General features: G+C 49.1%; 2 protein-coding genes across 12 annotated transcripts in view; one reads left to right on the forward strand and one right to left on the reverse strand.

Moving 5' to 3' along the window:
• The first annotated feature begins 4,295 nt into the window (after positions 1 to 4,295).
• On the forward strand, positions 4,296 to 14,129 carry MAP1A (microtubule associated protein 1A). The gene is made up of 5 exons (XM_021695397.2): positions 4,296 to 4,374; positions 4,640 to 4,780; positions 5,018 to 13,178; positions 13,330 to 13,550; positions 13,733 to 14,129. The coding sequence occupies exons 3-5, from the start codon at positions 5,168 to 5,170 to the stop codon at positions 13,886 to 13,888; spliced, it is 8,388 nt and encodes a 2,795-aa protein (XP_021551072.2). The 5' UTR covers positions 4,296 to 4,374; positions 4,640 to 4,780; positions 5,018 to 5,167; the 3' UTR covers positions 13,889 to 14,129.
• A 2,118-nt stretch (positions 14,130 to 16,247) lies between these two features.
• Positions 16,248 to 27,718, reverse strand: part of PPIP5K1 (diphosphoinositol pentakisphosphate kinase 1) — a 41,161-nt gene continuing 29,690 nt past the window's right edge. For 10 of the 11 annotated variants that reach the window (XM_044918398.1, XM_044918396.1, XM_044918393.1 and 7 more), the window contains 3 exons: positions 22,831 to 22,944; positions 16,576 to 18,219; positions 16,248 to 16,528 (listed from right to left, as the gene is read on the reverse strand). In XM_044918398.1, the coding sequence (XP_044774333.1) occupies positions 17,303 to 18,219; positions 22,831 to 22,944 (1,031 nt within the window). In that variant the 3' untranslated portion in view covers positions 16,248 to 16,528; positions 16,576 to 17,302. Of the gene's footprint in view, positions 18,220 to 22,830; positions 22,945 to 27,718 lie in introns of all 11 variants that reach the window. The other variant, XM_021695641.1, reaches the window with a different exon arrangement.

Here is a 27,718-nt window from a genome sequence, read left to right on the forward strand (position 1 = left end):
CTCAGCTCCTCCTCTCCTCTGGCTACAGTTAAGCGGGGGGAAGGGGGATGCTGAGAGCAAAGACTATTTTGGCTTCTCTGACCTTCAAAAGCAGCTCTTGGCAGTCTGGGGCAAGTGTGGGGCTGGTGCTGGGGTTTGAGTGGGTGGATGTCAATGTGTGGAAGGCATTAGGAGTTGGCCAGGACTGGGGAGGGTTGATGGAAGGGAAGAGGGCAAGGAAGGACTCTGTGGGAGCATGAGCATCACTGGGTTGGAACTGTGTGCTAGAGCTCTGGAGATCCTCCCTTTGAGTCTTTTGAGTCCTGAGACAGAGGTAGAGACTAAGGGAAACAGGACCAACATTGGAAGGATCAAGATAGTATAAGAAAGAGACATCAGAGAGAAATAGAAAAGTACAGAGACAAGGAGAACACAGGGACCCAAGACCCTACAAATTCATAAGATTTGTTTTAACCCAAAGAGTACTTTATGCTGCACTTAATTGGCCTGGGGCCCTGGTGATCCTCCTTGGTCCCTGTTAACTCTTTCACTGAAAAGCAGAAAGCACCCAGCCTCTTCAGATTCAATGACCCAAGAATTCCAAGTATCAGTGCTAGTGTGGGGCTACTTGGCTAAGAACTACATACAGCTCCCAGGGTCCCTGTGCCCCACCCCAGATGGTCTAGGGATCAAGTGTCCACTCCGGAATTTCAACCTACCCTGCAATCTAAAGTGCGACTTATTTCTACTTTCCCCTGGTTTCTGCAGCTGTGGCTCAGAAGCCCACAGAACTCGGCACAACCCCATCCCCAGCCTTCATCTCAAGCAGTCCCCTCACTCTTCATTCTTGAGGGTCCCAGCCCCTTTGTCTCCTGCTCCTCCAGGAATTGAAGGTCATTCCCTGGATCTGAAGGGAGAGGCGGCAGATGGTTCCTGAGGAAAGGGGGAGGGCCCAGGCAGCCCATACCCCCTGTATCCCTGCAGTGTGCCCTAACACAGGGCTTTTGGCTGGTACTAAAAGAGTATGTCTTGACTAAACAGCATCGGGGCGGGGGGAGAAGGGCCCTGTGGGCCATTGGAGACCACCCGGGCTCTTTGAGCTGCTAGACAACTCCTCAGCCCCCCAGAGCCAAGCAGAAGCCCCAGAGCACTGACATGATGAAGGCAAAGAAACAGTTAAGTCTCCAGTGCCTCGTCATGGACCAGCCCCTCTTCCCCGCCCAGGCGCCGCCCTCCCCATCAAGCGCCCCCCCCACCACCCCAAGTGCTGCAGACTCTTCCCTCAAGCTGCCGGCTGAGGCCGGAGCTGCAGCCTCCATGCGGGGCTCCCGCCCACACCCCAGGGTAAGAACCTAACCGAAGGGCTTTGCATGGGGGGTGGGGGAATGCTGCGGTAGGGTTAATGGGAAAGGAGTTGATACCTAATCTGGTGTGTTTGGAATTAGCCCAGCAGGATGGGCAAGGTGGGGGAACAGAGAGAGAAGATGAACATTACTGGCTGTGGGATCGGCCTGGACCCAGGACCAGGTGGAGGCCAGTGGGGCTCGGGACTGTGACAGTCCACCTCTCAGGCTGGGCTGGGTTGGGAGACATCAGCCTTGGGGCAGCAGCAGGGGGTGGTGTCACTGGCTCTGCCTGGCAGCCCGTGGTGCTGGAGGAGTTTGGGGGCTATGTCTTCGGGCAGAGACAGAAGAATCTGAAGGAAAGGCGGATGTTATGGGACTGCGCCTAATGGGAGGGTCTCTGGTGTCAGCTGCTGGATTGCTCAACTGCTCCTATGCTGGGGGTGAGCAGAATAGCGAGTTTTTGCCAAGTAAGGGAAAGTGGGGGACACTGTGGGGGGAAAAGGGAGGAAAGGGTCATTAAGACATGGCACGCGCCTCTTCGCAGACCAACCTATTCGCAGTGGGCTCCCCGCTCCCCATTCCCTGCGGCCAGCTTGAGACCAGGACTCTAAGCCCCCACTTCTGGCTCCCTCTGGAGATTGAGAGGCCACTCCGGAGATTGAGAGCACTCCCTCCCCAGCAGCTGCCCTGCATTCCCAGTCCTGTCAACCCCACAGGTTTCAAGTCTCAGCCCCACCCCCACCCCATCTCCGCTTCTCTTCCCAAGATGGGGGCTCTGGAACAGAGGCGCCAGTTTCTTCTCCCTCTCTGCGTCCCCCCTCCGCACCCCCCATGCAGAGGCAGCCAAGAAAATGACTTGTCATGCTGGGGTGGGGGGTGGGGGCGGAGCTGGAGTCTGAGCTCAGCGCGCACACTCACATACACTCACACACTGCGGCATACTGCAGCTGCCCAAGCGGCACCCCCCCTCTTCTGCCTCACTGCGGAGACACCTGCCCTCCTGCCTGCTCAGCCTCAGCACCCCAGCCCGCCTCTACCTGGGTCATCACTGGCCAAGGGGAAGTGCCCCTGCCTCATAAGAAGTCCTTTCCAAAGAAAAAGGAAAAACAAGTCAATTCCCTTCAGTGGGATTGCTGGGGAGCAGAAGAGAGAAATAGGGCTTTCTCCCAGGCCTCAAAAGGAGGGGTGCAGGATATAGACCATGTAGTTGCCGGTCAGAATTGGAGAGCACATGGGTGAGGAAAAGGGCCTTTCGCCAAGACAGGAACGGGGATCAAAGAAGTCTAGTGGTTATACACAAGGGACTGTGAGGAATGGTCCACTGAGGGGAGGAAGAGTGGTAGCTAGAAAGCAAATCAGTCTGTACCGCAGCTATTTCTCTTTAGACCCTCCTAGCTTGAATGTGTGGCCCTGTGCGTATATGTTGTGAGGAGGGCAGGAACTGCCTACGCTAGCCTGGCCCTTCCTTGAACCTTGATACCCCTCACCTGCCCAAGCCCTGCCCCAGCCTGTCTCTGAGGTGGTTCTAATCCTCTGAACTGATCTCAAAGCTTCCCTCGGTTCCCAAGTTAATAGAAGAGAACCCTTGAACTCCTTTTGGGCCCCACCCACCATCCATGAGGTTTGTTCTTCTGACACACCGTCCATAGCTCATTTCCCCTGCAGCTGTAAGTGCGTCCCATGCTGCTGGATCTGCTTGATCCTGGCACTAGGGCTCTTCCCCTTAACAAAGGCCCTGGCCCCAGGCTTCTCTCATCCAAACCCCAGAAAAAGGAGAGGGCTGGGTCCCATAATCTAGGGGACAGATGATGAGCTCTCCCACCAATATCTCCCAGACAACCCACTCGCAGGCCATGTGTTCAAGTCTGTCTGCAAGGAAGGGCAGGAACAGAGGATGGCAGCATCCTCCTTCCTTATTTTTGAACCTGCCACTTTCTTTTTTGGCTGCACTGCTTGGTGTTTCCTGTGAGTCTGGAGAAGGGAAGTAGATAGGGAATTTGAGGCTGTCTTGTCTTTCTCCGTGGCCTGGGAAACATTCTGAATCTCTCCGCCCTTGTTTGTTTCTTGTTTGTGGACCCCTAGCTCCAGTTTGTGGCCTGCCATCTCCATGGCAGAGGGCCCATAGGAGAGGGGCAAGGATGAGAGAAGAAACGATTCACATGGGATGGGTTGTGGGGCAGTGAACCAGGCCTCTCTTGTGTCTGGGGCATATGGAGGTGAGGTGGGAGAGGGAGTTGTGGTGGAAACAGTATGTTTGTGGGCATGCTGGTAAGCACAGGCTTGGCCTCTGAGGAAGTAGAGAACAGAATGAGAAATTACAGGCCTCTTTCTCCTCTTTGAATTGTAAAACCCCAAAGGTTTAGAGGGATAGAAACTGAGTCTTTTGGGATGGGAATTCTGGCCTTGGATAGGGGATGGAAAGGAGGATGGGGAGTCCATAGACACTGCGAAGAAGTGTCTATGTCCTTATTTCCAGGGATTCTGCTGGCGCGAAAGCCCAGGACAGAGGCAGGCTAGTGGGGAGAGAGCTGAGTAAGGATCATGATCCCGGGAGCCCCTCCTCCAGCAGAGCCCCCCATCCCCAGGCAGCACCAGGAGCTTAGTGCTCGAGAGGGACAAAAGCTTCTTGTCACTAGGGCAGCCTGAGGCAGGAGTTCCAGGCGGAGGGGGTGGGGGTACCAGACTGAGCAGACAGAGGGTGTGGCAGATGAAGGGAGTGAGAAAACTGCCAGTGTAGAAGAGGGGAAGGAGAAAACCCTGAAAGGGAAGGGCTAGAGGAGCCAGTTCCTAGACCTTACTCAGCAGTATCCAAAGTGGCAGGATCTAAGGATAGCTAGGCTCCTCTTTCCCCTCAGCCCCATTTTCTGATAGTATATTCTTTTCTCTCCTGCCCCACACAGTGCCTCTCCCCTTTAGTCTATACCTGCTCTCTTCAGTACAAAATCCTGCATCTCTCCCTCCCTCAGGCCAGAGGACCCTCTCCCACCAGAGTGAGATCCTAGAGACCATCATCCTGGTAAACCCCAGTGCCGACAGCATCAGCTCTGAGGTAAGACCAGGGCCTGGGCCTTGCCACGAGGGCCTGCTGGAAGCGCTATCACCCACCTCTGCCAGTACTACTGCTGTAAGGCCAAGAATTCCTGGACTTGGCTTTGAACCATCTAAGCCGCCTTATGCTCCCCAGCCCCACGCTGGAGATGCTGTGGGCCTACCAGTGGGGAACGTGTCCTTGCAGTACTGCTGGGAAGCAGGAACATCCAGTGCCCTTCCCTGGGTTTCCTACATCTGTGACCACTCCCCGCTTTCCCTTCCAGGTTCACCACCTCCTTAGCAGTCCATCAGCTCACAAACTACTGATATTGAGTGGGCAAAGTTTAGAGCCTGGGGGAGACCTCATCCTACAGAGTGGTACCTACTCTTATCAAAACTTTGCCCAGGTCCTTCACAACCCAGAGGTAAGGTCCATGTCTGCGTATCTGGGAGGAACAAAAAATGGGGTAGGACTAGAGCTGTGGGGAGGGATCCAAGGATGGGAAAATCTCATGTTGCTTGACCAGAGTGAGCTCTGGCTGAAAGGCAGGAGGAAATCCCCTCACAAAGTGGTGGAGACTAGCAGATTGAATCTAAGTCGGGTTAAGGCGACCCCAGGTCTCTACCTGACCTGATCAGCCTTTCATCTCCCATTCTTCTAGATTGCCCAATTGCTCAGCAATAGAGACCCTGGGATCCAGGCCTTCCTCACTGTTTCCTGCTTAGGGGAGGGTGATTGGAGCCACCTGGGCCTATCCAGTGGCCAAGAGACCCTGCACCTCCAACTAAACCCTGAGCCCACGCTGCCCACCATGGATGCTGTGGCCGAGTTCTCCGAGTATGTCTCTGAGACTGTGGATGTGCCATCTCCCTTTGACCTGCTAGAGCCCCCCACCTCAGGGGGTTTCCTCAAGCTCTCCAAGCCTTGCTGCTACATCTTCCCTGGTGGCCGCGGAGACTCTGCCCTCTTTGCCGTCAACGGTTTCAACATCTTGGTGGATGGTGGTTCTGATCGCAAGTCCTGCTTCTGGAAGCTGGTGCGGCACCTGGACCGCATTGACTCGGTGCTGCTCACACACATCGGAGCAGACAACCTACCAGGCATCAATGGGCTCCTGCAGCGCAAAGTGGCAGAACTGGAGGAGGAGCAGTCACAGGGCTCTAGCAGCTACAGCGACTGGGTAAAGAACCTCATCTCCCCTGAGCTTGGAGTTGTCTTCTTCAACGTGCCAGATAAGCTGCGGCTGCCTGATGCCTCCCGAAAAGCCAAGCGCAGCATTGAGGAGGCCTGCCTCACTCTGCAACACCTAAACCGCCTGGGCATCCAGGCCGAACCTCTGTACCGTGTGGTCAGCAACACCATTGAGCCTCTGACCCTCTTCCACAAGATGGGTGTGGGCCGCCTGGACATGTACGTCCTCAATCCTGTCAAGGACAGCAAAGAGATGCAGTTCCTCATGCAAAAGTGGGCAGGCAATAGTAAAGCTAAGACAGGCATTGTGCTGGCTAATGGGAAGGAGGCTGAGATCTCGGTGCCCTACCTGACCTCTATCACTGCTCTGGTGGTTTGGCTACCAGCCAACCCCACTGAGAAGATTGTACGTGTGCTTTTTCCAGGGAATGCTCCCCAGAACAAGATCTTGGAGGGCCTGGAAAAGCTTCGGCACCTGGACTTCCTGCGGTACCCTGTGGCGACACAGAAGGACTTGGCCTCTGGCGCTGTGCCTGCCAACCTCAAACCTAGCAAAATCAAACAGAGGGCTGACAGCAAGGAGAGCCTCAAGGCCACTGCCAAGACAGCTGTGAGCAAGCTGGCCAAACGGGAGGAGGTAGCCGAAGAGGGAGCCAAGGAAGCCCGTTCAGAACTGGCCAAGGAGTTAGCCAAGACAGAGAAAAAAGTAAAGGAGTCATCTGAGAAGCCCCCAGAGAAGCCTACCAAACCTGAGAGGGTGAGGACTGAGTCGAGTGAGGCCCTGAAGGCAGAGAAGCGAAAGCTGATCAAAGACAAGGTGGGGAAGAAGCACCTGAAAGAAAAGATATCAAAGCTGGAAGAGAAAAAAGACAAAGAGAAAAAAGAGATCAAGAAGGAGAGAAAGGAGCTCAAGAAGGATGAAGGAAGGAAGGAGGAGAAGAAGGATGCCAAAAAGGAGGAGAAGAGGAAAGATACCAAACCTGAGGTCAAGAAAATTTCCAAGCCAGACCTGAAGCCCTTTACCCCTGAGGTGCGTAAGACCCTCTACAAAGCCAAGGCCCCTGGCAGGGTCAAAATGGACAAGAGTCGGGCTGCTCGTGCAGAGAAAGAGCTGTCTTCCGAGCCCCAGACACCCCCAGCCCAGAAGGGGGCTGTACCACCCCCAATAGTCAGTGGGCACAGGGAACTAGCTCTGTCTTCACCAGAGGACCTCACACAAGACTTTGAGGAGATGAAGCGTGAGGAGAGGGGGTTGCTGGCTGAACAGAGGGACATAGGACTAGGAGAGAAACCACTCCCTCCAGACACTGCAGAGGAGCAAGCCCCGAGCACAAATGGCCAGGGGATACCACCCTCTGTCCCAGGGCTGGAACAAGAAGAGCCTATGATGAAGGAGAGAGAGGTTGTCTCAGACATCCCTGAAGAACAAGGCGGTAAGGATAGAGGCCCAGACTCAGGGGCTGAAACAGAGGAAGAGAAAGATACCTGGGAGGAAAAGAAGCAGAAGGAAACAGACAGGCTCCCTGATAGAACAGAAGCCAGAGAGGAAAGTGAACCCGAGGTAAAGGAGGATGTGATAGAGAAGGCCGAGTTAGAAGAAATGGAGGAGTTGCACCCTTCAGATGAGGAGGAAGAAGAAGAGACAAAGGCTGAGGGTTTTTACCAAAAACATATGCAGGAAGGCTTGAAGGCAACACCAAGGGGCAGGGAGGCCCTCGAGGGCCGGGAAGTAGGACTCCAGGGCAAGGCTCCTGAGAAGGAGACCTCGTCATTCCTAAGCAGCCTAGCCACACCTGCAGGAGCTACTGAGCATGTCTCTTACATCCAGGACGAAACAATCCCTGGCTACTCAGAGACAGAGCAGACCATCTCAGATGAGGAGATTCATGACGAGCCAGAGGAGCGCCCAGCTCCACCTAGATTTCCTACAAGTACATATGACCTCCCTGGGCCTGAAGGTCCTGGCTCCTTTGAGGCTAGCCAGCCTACAGACAGTGCTGTTCCTGCTGCCTCCAGCAAAGGCTATGGAGCGCCAGAGACTGAACTCACCTATCCCCCCAACATGGTGGCTGCCCCTCTGGCTGAAGAGGAGCACGTGTCCTCGGCCACCTCAATCACTGAGTGCGACAAGCTTTCTTCCTTTGCCACATCCGTGGCTGAGGACCAGTCTGTGGCTTCACTCACAGCTCCCCAGACAGAGGAGACAGGCAAGAGCTCCCTGCTGCTTGACACAGTCACAAGCATCCCCTCATCCCGCACTGAAGCCACTCAGGGCTTGGACTATGTGCCATCAGCTGGAACCATCTCACCCACCTCCTCCCTGGAAGAAGACAAATGCTTCAAATCACCACCCTGTGAGGATTTCTCTGTGACTGGGGAGTCAGAGAAGAAAGGAGAGATTGTAGGGAGAGGTTTGCCTGGAGAGAAAGCCGTGGGAGAGGAAGAAGAGGAGACCACAAATGTAGAGATGTCTGAGAAACTTCCTAGTCAATTTGGAGCCCCGATGTTTGGTGCCCCTGGGCATACCCTACATCCAGGGGAACCAGTCCTTGGAGAACTGGAGGAGCGCTGCCTCAGCCCGGATGATAGCACGGTGAAGATGGCCTCTCCTCCACCATCTGGCCCACCCAGTGCCACCCACACACCCTTTCATCAGTCCCCAGTGGAAGAAAAGTCTGAGCCCCAAGACTTTCAGGAAGCAGGCTCTTGGGGAGGAACTAGGCATGCACCAGGTGAGGGCAAGGAAGATGCTACAGAGCAGATAGTTAAGCCAGGGCCTGAAGAGGTCACACTAGAGGAGGAGGGAAAAGTGCCTCCTCCCAGGAGCCCGTATGCCCAGGAAACACCTGTCAGCATCGTTGGGGGACATACAGGCTGCACTATCGAACTGTTACCAGAACAGGACAAAGCAATAGTCTTTGAGAGTGTGGAGGCAAGAGAGCCCACAGGCCCAATTCTGGGAACAGAAATCCTTCCCAGAGATTTGAGAACATCACTCCAAGAACCTGGTGAAACTCAGAAAGATGAGGTGCTCCAATTTCCTGACCAAAGCCTCTCCCCTGAAGATGCAGAGTCCGTATCTGTACTCAGTGTGGTCTCCCCAGACACAGCCAACCAAGAAACCATCCCCAGGTCTCCCTGTGACCTGACAGAGCAGCAGCTACACAAAGCCCTTTGGCCAGAGGTATCTCCGGAAGACACCCAGTCACTTTCTCTCTCAGAAGAGAGTCCCAGCAAGGAGACCTCTCTCGATATCTCTTCTAAGCAGCTCTCTCCAGAAAACCTTGGCACCCTCCAGTTTGGGGAACTAAGCCTTGGAAAGGAAGAAAAGGGTCCTCTGATGCAGGCTGAGGACACCTCTCACCACGTAGTGCCTGCATCTATTCCAGAACCCCGTGCATCCACAGTGTCACCTCCCACAGATGGGACCACTGCATATCCTGCTCTGGCAGACATCACAGATGAGAGCCCTGATGGAAAATTACCTGCCAGCCCCTTCTTTCATTCTACATTGTTGGGAGATGGGAAGCACTCACCTGGTGTGATCAGCAGCCCTGGTGAACACATTCTGACACCTGATAGCTCCCTCACCAAGAGTCCTGAGTCTTTGCCAAGCCCTGCCATGGAGGGCATTGCCATGGAGTGGGAAGGTAAAGTTCCAGAGGTGAAAGACAGAATCCCAGAGCAGAGGGACAAGGGACCTGAACCAAAAGATGAAGTCCTACAGCAGGACAAAACTCTGGAGCAGAAGGATATTGTTGTAGAGCAAAGGGATACAGCCATTAGTCAGAAAGATAAGGCTCTGGAAGAAAAGAACAAGGCTGTAGAACAGCAAGATGAGGCTTTAGAACAAAAAGGCAGAGACTTAGAACAAAGGGTCACAGTCCTGGGACACCAGGACAAGGCCCTGGAACCAAAAGACAAAGACTTAGAACAAAAAGACAAGGTTCTGGAACAGAAGGACAAGATCCTAGAAGAAAAAGATGAAACCTTAGAACAAAAAGTCAGAGACGTTGAACATAAAGACAAACCTCCAGAGGACAAGGTCTCTGAACCAAAGGGCAAGGCCTTAGGACAGACAGACGAAGCCCCTGAACAGAAGGACAAGGCTCATAGACAGAAGGATAAGACCTTAGAACAAAAAGACATAGACTTGGAACAAAAAGGCAAGGCCCAAGAACAGCAGGACGAGGCCTTGGAAAAGAAGGAGGAGGCCTTAGAACAAAAATACTGGGCCTTGGGACAGAAGGCTGAAGCCCTGGAACAAAACAATAAGGCTGTTGAAGAGAAAGATAAGGCTCTGGAAGACAAGGACAAAACTCAGGAGCAGGAGAGCCCAGTGCAGGAGGATAAAACCGTGAAACCAAAAGAGAAGGTCCTAGAGGAAAAATCTCCAGAAAAAATTGAGGCTGTACAACAGAAGGAAGAAGCTCTGCTAGAGCAGACCAAAGCTCTCGGTCTGGAAGAGAGCCCAGTGCAGGAGGACAAGGCCCGGGATCAGGGAGAGAAGTACTGGAAGGAGCAGGATGTGGTCCAGGAGTGGCAAGAAACATCTCCATCCAGAGGGGAGCCAGTTGGAGAACAGAAGGAGCCTGCCCGGACATGGGAGGACACATCTCCTGAGCAGGAGGACAGGTACTGGAGGGGCAGAGAGGATGTGGGCCTAGAACAGGACCCATACTGGAGGGAGCTGAGCTGTGAGCGCAAGGTGTGGTTTCCTCATGAGCTGGATGGCCCGGGGGCCCGGCCACGGTACACAGAGGAGCGGGAGAGCACTTTCCTCGATGAAGGGCCAGACGAACAAGTGCCCCCCCTGGAACACACGCCCCAGAGCCCCTGGGCCTCAGACTTCAAGGGTTTCCAGGAGTCCTCACCACAGAAGGGGCTGGAGGTGGAACGTTGGCTTGCTGAGTCACCAGTTGGACTGCCACCAGAGGAAGAGGACAAGCTGACCCGCTCCCCTTTTGAGATCATCTCTCCTCCGGCCTCCCCACCTGAGATGGTAGGACAGAGGGTTCCTCCAGCCCCAGGACGAGAAAGCCCTATCCCAGAGCCTGAGCCCATGCCACCTGTGAGGAACGAGCCCACCACCCCCACGTGGCTGGCTGACATCCCACCATGGGTGCCCAAGGACAGAACCCTGCCCCCTGCACCCCTCTCCCCAGCTCCAGCTCCCCCCACACCTGCCCCAGAGCCACACACTTCTGCGCCCTTCTCCTGGGGCACAACTGAGTATGAGAGTGTGGTGGCTGCAGTGCAGGAAGCAGCAGCGGAGTTGGAAGGTGGGCCATACTCCCCCTTGGGGAAGGACTACCGCAAGGCTGAAGGGGAAAGGGAAGAAGAAGGTGGAGCTGGGGCTCCTGGCAGCCACCCTCAAAGCTCAAAGGTCCCAGAGGCCAGCGAGAGCCATGCCACCAAGGAGCCTGAGCAGATGGAGCCCGAGCAGAGAGAGCCCACACCCTATCCTGATGAGAGAAGTTTTCAGTACGCAGACATCTATGAGCAGATGATGCTTACCGGGCTTGGCCCTGCTTGCCCCACTAGAGAACCTCCGCTTGGGGCAGCTGGGGATTGGCCCCCACGCATCTCAGCCAAGGAGGAGGCTGCTGGCCGAAACCCATCTGCAGAGAAGGAGCTTTCATCTCCTGTCTCACCCAAGAGTCTCCAATCTGACACCCCAACCTTTAGCTATGCGGCCCTGGCGGGACCCACTTTACCCCCCAGGCAGGAGCCTGAGCCAGGGCCGAGTGGGGAGCCCAGCCTTACCCCACCTGCAGTGCCCCCCCGTGTTCCTATCCCCCTGAGCAAAGGCCCAAGCCCCGCTCTTAATGGTAATATCCTGAGATGTAGCCCAGATAGGAGAACCCCATCCCCCAAGGAATCAGGCCAGGGTCACTGGGATGACAGCACTAGTGACTCAGAGCTGGAGAAGGGGGCTCGGGAACAGCCAGAGAAAGAGGCCCAATCCCCAAGTCCCCCTCACCCCATCCCTGCAGGGTCCCCCACATTGTGGCCTGAAAGTGAGGCACAGACCAGCCCTCCCTCGGACTCACACCTGGGTCCTGCCCGACCCAGCCTGGACTTCCCTGCTTCAGCCTTTGGCTTCTCCTCATTGCAGCCAGCTCCCCCACAACTGCCCTCTCCTGCTGAACCCCGCTCGGCACCCTGTGGCTCCCTCGCCTTCTCTGGGGACCGAGCTCTGGCCCTGGCTCCAGGTCCCCCCACCAGAGCCCGGCATGATGAGTACCTAGAAGTGACCAAGGCGCCCAGCCTGGACTCCTCACTGCCCCAGCTCCCATCACCCAGCTCTCCTGGGGCCCCTCTCCTCTCCAGTCTGCCACGACCTGCTTCACCAGCCCTGTCTGAAGGCTCCTCCTCTGAGGCCACCACACCTGTGATTTCGAGTGTGGCTGAGCGCTTCCCTCCTGGCCTGGAGGCTGCAGAACGGGGGTCTGGAGAGCTGGTCCCAGGAATGGAACCAGCTGCCCACAGCCTCTGGGACCTCACTCCTCTGAGCCCAGCACCCCCAGCTTCACTGGACTTGGCCCCAGCTCCAGCTCCAAGCTTGCCTGGAGACATGGATGATAGCACTCTGCCCTGCCGCCTGGAGTGCACAGGGGCCCCCACCAAGAAGCCAAGCCCCTCCGAGAGTCCCTTTGGGGATTGTGCCGCCAATGGCCCAACTGAAACCAGCCCCAACCCCCCAGGCCCTGCCCTGGCCAAGGCTGAGAAAGAAGCAGCTGAGACCTGCCTTGCCTGGGAACGTGGGGACTGGCCTGAGGGAGCGGAGAGGAGTTCCCGGCCTGACACACTCCTCTCCCCTGAGCAGCCACTGTGCCCTGGAGGGGCTTCTGGAGGCCAACCCAGAAGTGGCTCCCCTGAGGTTGAGGCTGGGCCCCAGGGATGTGCTGCTGAGCCCCGGCCCCACCGCGGGGACCTCTCCCCATCCTTTCTGAACCCACCTCTGCCCCAGTCCACAGATGAAGGTGACCTCTCAACTGAAGAAGCTCGGCTAGTAGGGAGAGGGGGACGGCACCGGGCAGGGGGCCCAGGGGCCACAGGGGGCCCACGCCCTGTGGCTGATGAGACACCTCCAACATCAGCCAGTGACTCAGGCTCCTCACAATCAGATTCTGATGTTCCACCAGAAACTGAGGAGTGCCCATCCATCACAGCTGAGGCAGCCCTCGACTCAGATGAAGATGGGGACTTCCTGCCTGTGGACAAAGCTGGGGGGGTCAGTGGAACTCACCATCCCAGGCCTGGCCATGACCCACCCCCTATCCCTCAACCAGACCCCCGCCCATCCCCTCCTCGCCCTGACGTGTGCATGGCTGACCCTGAGGGGCTCAGCTCAGAATCTGGGAGGATAGAAAAGCTACGGGAGAAGGAGAAGGCACAGGGGAGAGTAGGGCGCAGGGCCCCAGGCAGGGCCAAGCCAGCATCTCCTGCCCGGCGTCTGGATCTTCGGGGGAAACGCTCACCCACCCCTGGTAAAGGGCCTGCAGATCGAGCATCCCGGGTCGCACCCCGACCACGCAACACTCCAAGCCAGGTCACCCCAGCAGACGAAAAGGATGGACACAGCCCCATGTCCAAAGGCCTAGTCAATGGACTCAAAACAGGACCATGTAAGTATAACATGAAAAGTGGGAGAGACGATGGGTTGGGGTTGGGTGTGGCTGGTCAAAGACTCCAGGAGTAGGAGGGATTGTGGGAGGAAGAAGATTGCTAAAAGTGTTCTACTTTACCTCTCCAATGAGTCCTGGCTTGTCTCTACAGTGGCCTTGGGTTCCAAGGGCGGCTCTGGCCCCCCTGTATACGTGGATCTCGCCTATATCCCGAATCATTGCAGTGGCAAGACTGCTGACCTTGACTTCTTTCGTCGAGTGCGTGCATCCTACTATGTGGTCAGTGGGAATGACCCTGTCAATGGCGAGCCGAGCCGGGCTGTGCTGGATGCATTGCTGGAGGGCAAGGCCCAGTGGGGGGAGAATCTTCAGGTGAGTGGCAAGGGATGCCGAGGAGGAGGTCTGGTCGAAGCTTACTCTGAGGCAATAGTGGAACACAGTCTCTATTCATAAGAGGACTGAGCCCTTCCTATGGGCAGTGGACTACTTCCTAGACCATCAGGCATGATGCCCCATCCTCATGTCACATCAGGCATTTCTTGTCTCCCTCCTAGGTGACTCTGATCCCTACTCATGACACAGAGGTGACTCGTGAGTGGTACCAGCAGACTCATGAGCAGCAGCAACAACTGAACGTCCTGGTCCTGGCTAGCAGCAGCACCGTGGTCATGCAGGATGAATCCTTCCCAGCCTGCAAGATTGAGTTCTGAAAGAACCTCTCTCCTTTCCCCAAGGATCTGCTCCCCCAGCTCCCTTAGAGAATGGCTATTGCTGAGTCCTTTGGGGTTGAGGGACGTGGGAGCTGGGGTGGGGGAGACAGGGGACAGGATGTCTTTCTTATTGTGGGAACTTGGGCTGGGCTAAATGCAGGGGTTGTCCCTCCCCCTCATCCATACCTGAGAGGAGTTTCAAAACCAAAGGCAACAGGGAGAGGATAGAAGGAGGGTAAAAATTAGATCATCTGACGCCTGAGAACCCTGGAGTGACCCCTTCTCCTAACACTACCAAGTGTTTGTATTGGGTGGGGAGTAAGGATGGGTCTCAGCAACCTCCTCCCTCATGGAGTGAGATCATATCCCCAAACCCAGGGACCTCTTTATCTCTATTTAGCATTCTAAGGAAGGATCTCCAGTAGTAATTTATGTGATCTGAGGGCAGGATTCTGTCAGTGAGGTGCCCAGAGCTGCACCCTTTCCTCCATCTCCCATTCTCTTACCCACCAGGGTCTGGGTTCCAGCAGGGGTCCAGGGGTACACTGCTGCTACACTGTCCCACTGCTTCCCTCCATATCTGAATGTCTCAATCCAAAACTTGAAGCTCTTTTGACCAATAGACTGGTGAGAGAAGAAAGTTACTTATCCTCCCAGCCCCTGCTTCATATCATTCACATCCCAGAGCTGTGCCCAGACCAGGCCTATTGGGCAGCACAAAGGGGCAAGGAGAGCCCAGCCCCAATCCCAGAATTCTTCCAAGCTCCCTGACCTTTTGAAGTTTTCACCCACCCATTCCAATTATCCTCATCCCTTGTCATCCCCTGCTTGGCTTCTCTGCATGTGGTCATCTGCTGTGGCCTGGTGTGTAATGGGTTAAAAATAAGCCACTGCCTGACATCCCAACATTTGACACCCCAGCAACGTGTGACTCCCCCAACATTCCACTATGCCATCCTGCAGCTGAAATGGGAACACTGGCTGCCTTTCCAGCCCCAAACTCTTGGACAGAGGATCTGGGAGGTAGAAGCCATGCCAGAGAACTTGGGGAAAATGAGAGGGAGGAAGGGAAGAAGGAGACGAAGCTGAGCTAAAGCTGAACTCCTACTGAGTAAGATGAAAACAGGCTGGAAAAAAAAACACCCCAGGAGAGGACCTCTCCCCAAGCAAGCCAATGAGCAGCCCTGCCAGACTACTGCCGGACTGAGAAATCCAGACGTTCGTCAGGGCTCGGCTTCTCTGCCAAATGACTGTGGAAACCAAAATGAGCCGGCCTGTGTTCTTCCTAGCTCCAACCCTCCCCGTGCTGCTGTGCTCTGCTCCTCCCCACACTTCCCTGCTATAGTTCCCAGCTGCTGTAATGGAGCTGCCTCCAACTCTAACAATAAATTCAAGTTCATTACAGATGCTGTAGTGCTGCTTAAGCTTTTTCTGACTACACAGTGCTTAGTTGCTGGGCCTTGGCTTCTACCTCTCTGCTTCTCCCAGCACTGTCATTTATCTCAATGTCTTTGATAACTGGAAGCAGCTCCAGGACCCAAGGAGGCCAGAGAACATAGGGCGGATAAAGGGAGAAAAAGATACAGGGAGCCAGCCTAATTTCTGAAAATGAGAACGCCAGAGTATGAGGAAGAGGGGCCTAGGATGGGGAGATACATTTGGTTGGGGGAGGGAAGAGGGGCAGGGTTTCTGGGAAGGGGATCTACATACTTTGGGGTCAAGAGCCAAGGACTGAATAACCAGCATTAGAAACCTGGAATAAGGGAACGCCAAAGAGGCAAAGAGTTGAGAAGCCCTAAGAGATCCAGAGCCTATTGAGGTTGTAAAGAGCACTCACCTGTGCAGTTAGGAGTTCTACTGAGTAAATGCTGGATTTTGCCCTGCAGGGAAACCCTTTATAGTCCTGGTTATGTCAGGAGAGGCCTGGTTGTGAATGTAAATATATGGGAAAGGAGATATTCCAGTCCTCCCAGTGTTCTGGGCTTGCCCAATGTAAATATGTCAAGGAGGCAAAGAAAGACCATAACCCCTTTATATCAACTCCTCCTAACACTCCAAAGCATCAGAGTGAAAAACTAAGAGGGTGATTCCAAGAATCTGGTGAGAAGGCAAGCACCCAGTGGTGCTTCACAGAGCTAGAAAGTCTATCTCCCACAACACTACTCATTGAAGACATTTTGGGATGGTGGGCTGACTGCCACTGGGACCTCCTAGGATGCCTGATTATTTTATAGTCCCTTTCCACTCAACTACAACAGCTTTTGACTGGTTCAGATTAATTTAGTCACAAACAGACATGATGGATTTATACTCATTCATTCTTGAATTCACAAGGACATCATCACCACCATCACCATTCTTATTATTTCATATTTATTGAGCACTCATAATGTTCCGGCCACCCCACTCCAATGACTGCATTATTCCTCCTACCCACACCCATGCCCATCCCCATATCTTTGGGAAAAGCTTCATAATCACACCTGACCCTAAAGACACAATGATAAAAGGACATACCTCTTGGGAAACCTGGAGTGTTTGGTCTTTGGCCAGTCTGTCCCTGGCACTACTACAGAAATATATATAATCTTTGCTCATGTCTGTACAATATTGATCTCTGCTGATTGCTTAAAATAGAACCTGATTTTCTCTACTACATCATCTCTTAAACCAAGTAGCCCTACAACAAAAGGAGGCCCAGCTTCACAGATTGGCCAAGTACCCCAGAGCATTTTAAGTAGTTACTCTTAAATTTTCACAGCAATCTAATACCTATTTTTCCCTGGAGCTATTGCCCAGGGGAACAGGTCTGGGGCAGAGGGGGAACTTGGGATGACATATAAAACACCCATAAGCCCAATCTGAAGATTAGTGGCCACAATGGATGTTTGGGAAGGGGACTCGCTTTTTTCCCAAACATTTCAGACAGACATCCTGGGCCCTCCTGAGGAGTGCTAGCAAACACAAGAGTCCTCCTGAATGCACATATGGTCTAAGGGTACCTTGTGAAGTTGTGAATATTTCCCCAGAAAAGTGGAGACCTTGGAGTCCCCTTTTGTACTTGCTGTCCCCAGATGGTGTCTTCAGCAGTTAGGTGGCATTTCCTTTAACAATCTGGAATTTCCTGGGATGCTCAGAGGAGGTTGGGTAATGATAGATCAGCCCACCCCTTGATGGAAATCCTATTCAAGTCTAATGGCCACGTGAGGAGTCAATGGCTGCTTTGAACATGAAATTGGTTCCTTCTCAAGCCCAGCTCTGGCACAGTTCTTGGCTTCATGCCAAGAGGACTACTTCCTCAGACACCTCTGGTGAGATCCAAGGTCTTATACTGGCAGGTAGGTGAGTTAGCCAACAGAAGAAGTTGCTAGCTCAAATAGCTGGTTTAGTGTGATACCACTAATGAGAACATGATTAATCACATGTTGCTGGTGGGAGGGGTGAGTATTGGTCACCAGCTAAAGACTGGCTCTGAGGGTTTGGATCACTAGATGGATACTGGGCTTGGGGAGTATCCTCTCCAGGCAGCTGGTCAGTCACCTCAGGGACCACCCAGGACTGCTGATTATTAACCTCAGGGACTTCCTGAACCTGCAGATCATCCTCCCCCGGAAACTCTTGGGATGGTTTATCAACCTCAGGAATGTCCTGAGACAATAGATTGATTGCAGAAGCCTCTAGGGCCAGCCTGCCAACCTCTGCAAAGAACTCCTGGCATGGCTGGCTGAGCTCCTCAGGGGTCTCTTGGGCTGGCTTGCTACCTTCCACATGGACTTCCTGGACCAGGCCACCAATCCCTACAGGGAACCCATAAGCCAGCCTGCCAACCTCCACAGGGACCTCCTGGGATGGCTGGCTGACCTCCTCAGGGTTCTCCTGGCAAAGTTGGCAAGCTTCTGCAGAGATTTTCTGGCACAGTTGGCTCGCCTTCTGGCATGGCTGATAGATCTGAGGAACCTCCTGACATATCTGGTCAATGTTGTCATGGTTCTCCTGGCATGGCTGGCTGATGTCAGGGACCTCCTGGCATGGCTGGCTGATGTCAGGGACCTCCTGGCATGACTGGCTGATGTCAGGAACCTCCTGGCATGGCTGGCTGGTTTCCACAGGTGGTTCCTGTGAAGTCTGGCTTGGTTCAAAAGGCCCTTGCACCCCTTCAATGGGGAGCTCTTGTTCTCCATTCCTAAGGAGCATCCCAAGGCTTTGACGTTCTTCAATCATGTGTGAACTTACAGAAGGCCGATCACTGAAGCCAAAAGGGCAGTTACCATCCACTGCAGTGGGGGAGGAAGGACCAGCACTGGACACAGTGCTGGAAGGGCCACTGCTGTCTGTAAAACAAAGTCAGGAGACCAAGTCAGGCAAGCTGGAAGAGTAGGCTCTATTCAATGTATGTAGTTCAAATGCCAGAATATACAGACTTGAGGAAAGAGGGTCTGAATTCTTCCTAAGCTATGCAGAGACTGCTCAGTTAGCCCAGCTCAAGAACTGTTGCTCTGACCTAATGTATACTACAGGAGTACACAGGAGCACTAAGGTACATCTAAGACTTTAGGAGAGTGATGAGGCCCACTTCATCCAGTTCTTTCACAAATGTACCCCCAACCCAACTCTGAATTCCCAAGGTCATTTGGGAGCATACCAATGCTGTAATCCAGTGGTTCATAATTAAGGGTATATATCAAAAGTATGGAATATTTTTTAAAAATACAAATTTCTATGTTCCATCTCTAGAGATTCTAATTCTGTAGGTTAGTGTAAACGTGTGGGGTGGAGAGGGAATGAGGTCACTATATTTTGTTGAAACACTCCCAATTAAATCTGATGTACATCTTTTGTTAAGAATCATTTCTTCAAAGCAGTCAACATATTTCTGGGGCAAAGGTAATCATTGTTTATAGCCCAAGAGACAATTAAGCAGGAGAATGTAGAAAAATCTTATGAATGAGAACAGTAGGAAGGAAAATTGCCTTAAGATGGAAGGCTGCCATGGAATCTCTAAATGGCAGAGGTTCATAATTAACCTTCCTGGGGGTCACTGAACCCTTTGAAACTCTAATGACAGTCATGGACTATCTTCTCAGAAAAATATACATACGGATATTCACACTAATCTTCATAAACAATTCCTGGGATTCAAAGACTTTACCCTGAAATCCATCCCTGGATCCAAGGTTAAGACCTTCTAAGTCTTGGGACACACAATGTTATAGGCTTGTGGATGTTACAGACATATACAACATAAAAATTAATTACCCCACTACTGACAGTAATAAAATGAAGGGCTTAGAGTCTTCAATACACTGTGGGACAATTCCTACCCCAATCTCTACTACTTCATTGACCTCTAGTAGGGGACTAATCTACTTTTCTTTTTGTAAATGTATTTATTAATGGTATTGTAACTTTATATTTAAAGCACTCTAATATCAATAATGATCGATTTTGGATATAGGGGGCACCTGAATATCCTTGTCATCAAAGAGAACCTGGGAAAGTTGGCAAGCCTGAGCCTGCGAAGGCTGAATCAGTCATTGAGTTTAGCGTATGCCAGTTCTCTCTTTTCTGTAAAGGGCCACAGAGGAACATGGTTTGGACCAACAAGGCCTATTTAGGGCAGACAAACCCTAAAGAAAATATTTACCAGTGAGGCGACATACCTCATACTGAGTCAAAGGTCTGATAGATTAAAAACAAGAAGAAAAAAAAAAAGAGTTCACCCAAGGATAGAAGTAGCCTTAATATTCAGTTAGTGGTTTGATTCAGGCAAATCAAAGAGGTCAGACAGAAGCAGAAGCAGGAAGGGCACCTGAGTGGCTCAGTCAGTTAAGAGTCTGCCTCTGGCTCAGGTCATGATCTCAGGTCCTGGGATCAAGCCCTGCATGGGACTCTGTGCTCAGCAGGGGGTCTGCTTCTCCCTGTGCCCCTCCCCCTTGGTGCTCTCCCTCTCCCTCTCCAATAAATAAAAAATTAAAACAAAAAACAACGGAAGCAGAAGCAAGATAAAGATAAGGTTTCCAGAGGCAGCCAAAGCAATCTTGAGAAAGAAGAACAAAGCTGGAGGTATCACAATTCCAGATTTCAAGATATCCTACAAAGCTGTAATAATCAAAACAGTACTGACACAAAAATAGACTCATAGATCAATGGAATAGAACAGAGACTCATGCTTATATGGTCAATTAATCTATGACAAAGGAGGCAAGAATATACAATGGGAAAAAACAGTCTTCAATAAATGGTGCTGGGAAAACTGGATAGCTACATGCAAAAGAATGAAACTGAACCACTTTCTGACACCACACACAAAAATAAACTCAAAATGGATCAAGGACCTAAATGTGAGACCTGAAACCATAAAAATCTTAGAAGAGAGCACAGGCAGTACTCTCTCTGACATCAGCCATAGCAACATTTTTCTAGATATGTCTTCTGAAGCAAGGGAAACAAAAGCAAAAATAAACTATTGGGACTATATCTAAATAAAAAGCTTTTGCACAACAAAGGAAACCATCAACAAAACAAAAAGGCAACCTACTGAATGGTAGAAGATATTTGCAAATATTATATCCAATAAAGGGTTAGTATCTAAAATATATAAAGAACTTATACAACTCAACACCAAAACCCCCCAAATAATCCAATTAAAAACTGGGCAGAGGACCTGAATAGACATTTCTCCAAAGAAGACATGCAGATGGCCAACAGACACATGCAAAGATGCTCAATATCACTCATCATCAGAGAAATGCAAATCAAGACCACAATGAGCTATCACCTCACACCTGTCAGAATAGCTAGAACCAGAAAGACAAGAAATAACATATAACTCTGTATATTAACTAACTGGAATTAAAATAAAAACTTAAGGAAAAAAAGACAAGAAATAACAAGTGTTGGTGAGTATGTGGAAAAAAGGAACATTTGTGCATTGCTGATAGGAATATAAATTGGTGTAGCTACTGTAGAAAACAGTATGGAGGTCCCTCAAAAAATTAAAATAGAAATGCCATATGATCCAATAATTCCGCTACTATTTACCGAAAGAAAATGAAAACCCTAATTTCAAAAGATATATGCATCCCTATGTTTATTGCAGCATTACTTACAATAGCCAAGTTATGGAAGCAGCCCAAGTGTTCACCAATAGATGAATGGATAAAGAAGATGTATAAAAAAAGGGGGGGGTGCCTGGGTGGCTCCATCAGTTAAGTGGCTGCCTTCAGCTCGGGTCATGAGCCTGGGGTCCTGGGATTGAGCCCCACATTGGGTTACTTGCTCAGCGGGGAGCCTGCTTCTTCCTCTCCCTCTGTCTGCAGCTCCCCCTGCTTGTGCTCTCTTTCTCACTATCTCTATCTCTGTCAAGTAAATAAATTAAATTAAATTTTAAAAAATGTATATATATATATACACAATGGAGTATTATTCAACCATGAAAAGGATAAGATTTTACCATTTGTGACTATATGGATGGACCTAGATGGTATTATGCTAAGTGAAATAAAGGAAGACAAACACCATTGATTTCACTTATATATAGAATCTAAAAAGAAAAAAAAGAATAAACAAACAAAAAGCAGAATCAGACCTAAAATACAGAGAACAAGCTGATGGGGAGGGGTGGTAGGAGGCTGGGCAAAATGGGTGATGGGGAGTGGGAGATACAAGCTTCCAGTTATGGAATGAATAAGTCACAGGAACAAAAGGTACAGAATAGGGAATACAGTGAATGGTACCGTACTAGCATTGCATTGTGACAGATGGTAGCTACACTTGTGGTGATCAGAGCATAACGTATAGACTTGTTGAACCAGTATGTTGTATAACATTGTGTATCAACTATACTTGAATTAAAAAAATATATATATATATATATATTATTAAAAAAAAAAGATTTCCAGGGGCACAAAACCCATAAACATTCCAGGAGAGATAAAAGGAGCAATGGCAAGGTGAATGTAAGGTAATCTGAAATTCAGGGGAAGAGCTCCTGGAATCAGGAAGGGATGTTTCTTCTGCATACACAGTGCCAATTCTACAACTGTTTAACCCAGATGCTGAAATATGAATCTTTGCTTCAGTCCTATCCAATGAAATAATAAAAGCCATGTTTGATTTTAGTTACTTCCTGGAGGCAGGTTGAATAAGGAAAGGATTTTTCCATCACTGGTGTCTCTGGCCCTTATCCTCCCTCTGATTGTCACCAGGATCTCCCCTTCCCTACAATTACCCTAAGAACTTCTTGTGACTACACTGTTACCAAGGAAAATTAGTGATAGGCTAGAGATTTTATTTATTTGTTTATTTGTTTATTTATTTAGAGAGCACCAGTGAGGGGCAGAGGTAGAGAGAGACAGAATCTGAAACGGACTCGATCTCACAACCCTGAGATCATGACCTGAGCCTCAACCAAGAGTCGAACGCTTAACCAACTGTGTCACCCAGGCTCCCCTTGTGATAGGCTAGAGATTATAAAGAAGAGATGGGAAAAAGCAGCACCTCAACTTGAACAGCTGAGAACAGACAACTTGAGAATAGGGACATGTAGAAAGTAGTAGCAGATTCTAGTTTCCTTCTCCCAGTTTTTCTATATACTCAGTTTCCTCTCAAGTCATCTGTACTTGAGAAAGCTATAAATTCCCAAATGGGAATCTGAGGAGAATGAAGTTTCGTCCTTTCTTCCCCAAAGCACCCTCTGTGACACTATATTTTAGGAGCCTCTCCAAGGAAACAGAGGGGTCATGGAGAATGGAGATAATGAGACAGGGTAAACAGATCCTCCCTTCACCTTGGACACAGCAGATGAGACTGCTTCCCCTACTGGTTATTCCTGGTCTTTCAACCCTCATCTTTGTTTCCCTCATGAGAAGACAGATCTCTCATTCACCAATCCCTCCATCAATCTTGGCCTTTGTCCAGGCAGTTCCAAAAGGATTACTTACACCAGGGGGGCTTCTCAGAGCGCTGCCGGAGTTGTAGGGTAGGTGAATGAAGAGTACGGGGTGGGGAAAATGGGCTATCTGAGGCTTGGTTGCTGTGCATAGAGTCAAAGAGGGCTGCATAGACCGGGGAGAGAGAAGGAAGGAAAAAAAGAGTTTGAGGAAGCATTCAAGAATCACAGGTTCTCCAACTTAACACATTCTCAGGCTGAAAAGTAGCATTTCCTAAGGACCCTTCACACAAATCATTTTTAGTATTTTAAACTTTAGATTATGAATATTTTCAAACATTTTTTGCTCCCTTCCCCACCCCCCTTTTTAAAAAAAGTCTTTGAAAGACTAGTACAATCCATACTGATATCTTCATCTCCTATATTTACCACATTGACATGTTAACATTTTGCCATATTTGTTTCATCCATTTCTTCATGCGGAAGTTCTTTTTTTAAAATGGCAGGCATTATGAAATATTTCACCTCTAAATACATCAATATGCATATCTAAAATATAAGGAATTTTTCTTACATAGCCACACACCATTAACAAACCTAACAAAATTTCAAAATACACTAATATCATCTAATACCCAATTCATATTCAAATCTCCCACAATTATTCCCAAAATGTCTTTTAGAGTAATATCCAAACACGAACCATGTATTGCATTTTGTTATGTCTCCAAAGTCTTTTTTAATCTAGAATATTATCCACCCCCCCAAGACCATTCATTTTCCTCAGAGTGACTTTTTCTTTTAAAGATTTTTATTTATTTACTTGAGAGAGAGAGTGAGAGAGAGAGAGCATGTGCACATGAGCAGGGGGAGAGGCAGAGGGAGAGGGAGGGAATCTTCAAGCGGATTCCCCAGTTAGCATGGAGCCCGACACAGGGCTTGGTCCCATGACCCTGAGATCATGACCCAAGCCAAAATCAAGAGTTATATGCTTAACCAAATGAGTCACCCAGATGCCCCTCAAAGTGACTTTTTGAAAAGAACACATCAGTTGTCTCACAGAACTATCATGTCTCACATTCTGGATTTGTCTGATTCCTCCCTCATAGAATCATTTAACTTGTTTCACTATTGCTTATATTTCCTATAAACTGGAAGTTAGGTATAAAAGCGTTGATTGGATGATTCAATTTAAATAACCTTTGGTAAAAATACCAAATAGGTGCCAAAGAGGTGATCCTATGTACTTTATATTACATCATATTAGAGGCACATAAGGTCTCACTGTCCCATTAAGTAAAGCTAAGTTTACTAACTGGGTTAAAGTGGTAGCCACAAGATCTCACCATTGTAAAGTTTTCCCCTTCTGATTAGAGGTAACCCTTTGGCACCACCCCATCAACATTTTACCTAATTGTGCTAGTATCTATTGATGATCTTTAATTATTTAAGTGGTGATTTTCTAATTCTATCAATCCTCCAACATTTATTAGATGGCATATTTTCTGTAAAAAAGAGCTTTCCCTCTTTAGCTGGGGCTATGGGATTACGATGAACTGCAGTTCTCACTGAAAAGGTAGAATAAGTGTTTATTTCCTTTTATTTAGTTTTCAGAGAAAAGAGGTGTGAAAAGTATCCTCCAATTGCAGCAGATGAGAATTATTTTATTTTTGCTTTCTTTTTTGTAGAATTATTTACTTATTATTTATTATGAGCTTGCGGATTTTTATATATTCAGTGTACTTTAATCAATTACAGTAAATTTTGAATGCTAAAATGTTCTAGTTGTATCGCTTCTTGGCCATTTGGCTAAGATCAAGTGTAAAATGTTCCAGTTGTGGTCAGTGGGAGCTTCTTCAGGCTTGATTGCTTCCTTGCTTTTGTTATAACATGCCTCAGGACGACCTTGTACTTTCTTTGCCCTAGACCATGTATTCTCAACGAAATTGGTTCTTGGGGAGGGTAAAAAAAATCTTAGATATTCCATTGGTTTGTGGTCCATCACATGGCCATGGACCATAAACAGATATATATTGTATATGTGTGGTATTAAAATTCCATGTAGTGGGGGTTTACTAGGGGAAAGAATGTCTAAAAAGACTGGGGGAGGGGTGTGAACATGGGATGTCTTTCCACTTATTTAGGTCTTCTTTAATTTATTTCAGCAATGTTTTGTAGTTTTCAGTGTACAAGTCTTTAAGCTTCTTGGTTAAATTTGTTCCCAGGTATTTTATTTTGTGGATGCTATTATAAATTGTATTGTTTTCTTAATTTCCTTTTTGGATTGTTCATTGCTGGTATATAGACACAAAATCGTTTTTTGTGAATTGATCTTGTACCCTGCAACTGTGCTGAATTTGTTCATTAGTTCTGGAAGTTTTTTGGGGGGATTCTTCACATTTTTTCTATATAGGACCATGTCCTCTGCAAGTAGAGATAGTTTTACTTTCTCCTTTCCAATTTCTATGCCAATTTTTTTTCCTAATTGCTCTGCCTAAAATTATCAGTACAATGTTGAACAGCAGTGGTGGACATGGGCATCCTTGTTTTGTTCCTGATCATAGGGCGAAAACTTTCAGTCTTTCACCATTGAGTATGATGTGCACTATGGGTTGTTCATAAATGCCCTTTATCATGTTGAGGAACTTCCCTTCCATTCCTAGTTTGCTGGGTGTTTTTATCATGAATGGGTAGTGGATTTTTTTTTTTTAAAGGAAACATTTTTTTTTTTTAAGATTTTATTTATTTATTTGACAGAGAGAGACACAGAGGGAACACAAGCAGGGGGAGTGGGAGAGGGAGAAGAAGCAGGCTCCCCACTGAGCAGGGAGCCAGATGCGGGGCTTGATCCCAGGACCCTGGGATCATGACCTGAGCCGAAGGCAGACGCTTAACGATCTGAGCCGCCCAGGCACCCCGATTTTTTTTTAAGATTTTATTTATTTATTTGACAGAGAGAGGCACAGCGAGAGAGGGAACACAAGCAGGGGGACTGGAAGAGGGAGAAGCAGGCTTCCCGCCAAGCAGGAGCCTGATGCGGGGCTCGATCCCAGGACCCTGGGATCATGACCTGAGCCGAAGGCAGATGCTTAATGACTGAGCCACCCAGGCACCCCAAGATAATTGAAAATTTTTCTACTGATTCAGTCTTTTCTGTGTTACAGATTATGTTCAGATTTTCCGTTTCTTCTTGGATCAATTTTTGTAGTTTATTTCTAGGAATTTGTTCATCTAGGTTATCTAATTCATTGGCATACAATTGTTCATAGTGCTTTTTCTTTAAAGATTTTATTTATTTATTTGAGAGAGGAAGAGAGAGTGTGCATGCACATGAGCGGGGGTGGGAGGGACGGGCACAGGGAGAGAGAGAAGCAGACTCCTCGCTGAGCAGGGAGCCAGATGCGTGGACCCTGGGATCACAACCTGAGCTGAAGGCAGACGCTTAACTGACTGAGCCATCCAGGCGCCCCCATAGTGCTCTCTTATAATCCTTTTTATTTCTGTAAGGTCAGGAGCAATGTTCCCACTTTTATTCCTGATTTGGTTATTTGCATGAACACTCGCTTCTTCTTAGTCTGCTAAAGGTTTGTCAATTTTGTTGATTTTTTTCAAAGAACCAACTTTTGGTTTAGTTTATTCTTTCTGTTTTCTATTCCTTACTTCTTTTATCTCTGTCCTAATCATTATTTCATTCTTTCTACTAGCTTAGGGTGCAGTTTGCTCTTCTTTTTTAGTTCCTTAAGGTATAAAGTTAGGTTTTTGGTTTATGATCTTTCCTGTGTTTAAATGCAGGTGTTTACAGCTATAAATTTCTCTCTTAGCACTAATTCTGCTGCATCCCATAACTTCTGGAATGTTGCATTTTCACTTTCATTCTTCTCAAAGTATATTCTAATTTCCCTTATGATTTCTTCCTTGACCTGAAGGTTAAGAATGTGTTTGATTTCAACATATTTGTGAATTTTCCAGTTTTCCTTTTATTAATGATTTCTAGCACCATTCCACTATGTTGGAGAGGATATTTTATATGATTTCAATCTTTTGAAATTTATTTAACTTTTTTTGTGGCCTACCATATGGTCTATCCTGGAGAATATTCCATGTGCACTTAAGAATCTGTATTTTGGGGCACCTGGGTGGCTCAGTCATTGTCTGGCTTTGGCTCAGGGTATGATCCAGGGGTCCTGGGATCCAGCCCTGCATTGGGCTCCCTGCTTGGCGAGGAGCCTGCTTCTCCCTCTCCCACTCCCCCTGCTTGTGTTCCCTCTCTCGCTTTGTCTCTTTCTGTCAAATAAATAAATAAAATCTTTAAAAAAAAAAACCTGTATTTTGCCAGTGGTAGGATGTTCTATATGTCTCTTAGGTTTAGCTGGCTTACAGTGTCATTGAAGCTCTCTGCTTCCCTATTGATCTTCTGTCTTGTTGTTTTATCTATTATTAAAGGTGAGATTGAAGTCTCCAACTATTTTTGTAGAACTATCTACTTCTCCCTTCAATTCTGTCAATGTTTGCTTCATATATTTGGGGGCTCTGTTGTTTGGTGGGTATGTGTTTATAATTTTTGTATGCTCTTAATGAACTGACCTTTTTATCAATATATAATGACCTCTGTCTCTTAGAACAACTTTTGACTTAAAGACTATTTTGTCTGACATTAGTATAGTTACCCCAGCTCTCATTTGGTTATTATTTGCATGGAATATCTTTTTCTATTCTTTCATTTTCAACCTTTTGTACTGTTGGATCTAAAGTGATTTTCATGTACACAGCATATAGTTGGCTGATTTTTTAAAAAATCCATTCTGCTGGGGCACCTGGGGGGTACAGTCAGTTGAGCATCCTACTCTTGGTTTCAGCTCAGGTTGTGGTCTCACGGTGGTGGGATCAAGCCCTGCGTCAGGCTCCACCCTCAGTGGGGAGTCTGCTTGGGCCTGTCTCTC

The sequence above is a fragment of the Neomonachus schauinslandi genome, chromosome 9, assembly GCF_002201575.2.
Source record: "Neomonachus schauinslandi chromosome 9, ASM220157v2, whole genome shotgun sequence".
Classification (NCBI taxonomy): Eukaryota; Metazoa; Chordata; class Mammalia; order Carnivora; family Phocidae; genus Neomonachus; species Neomonachus schauinslandi.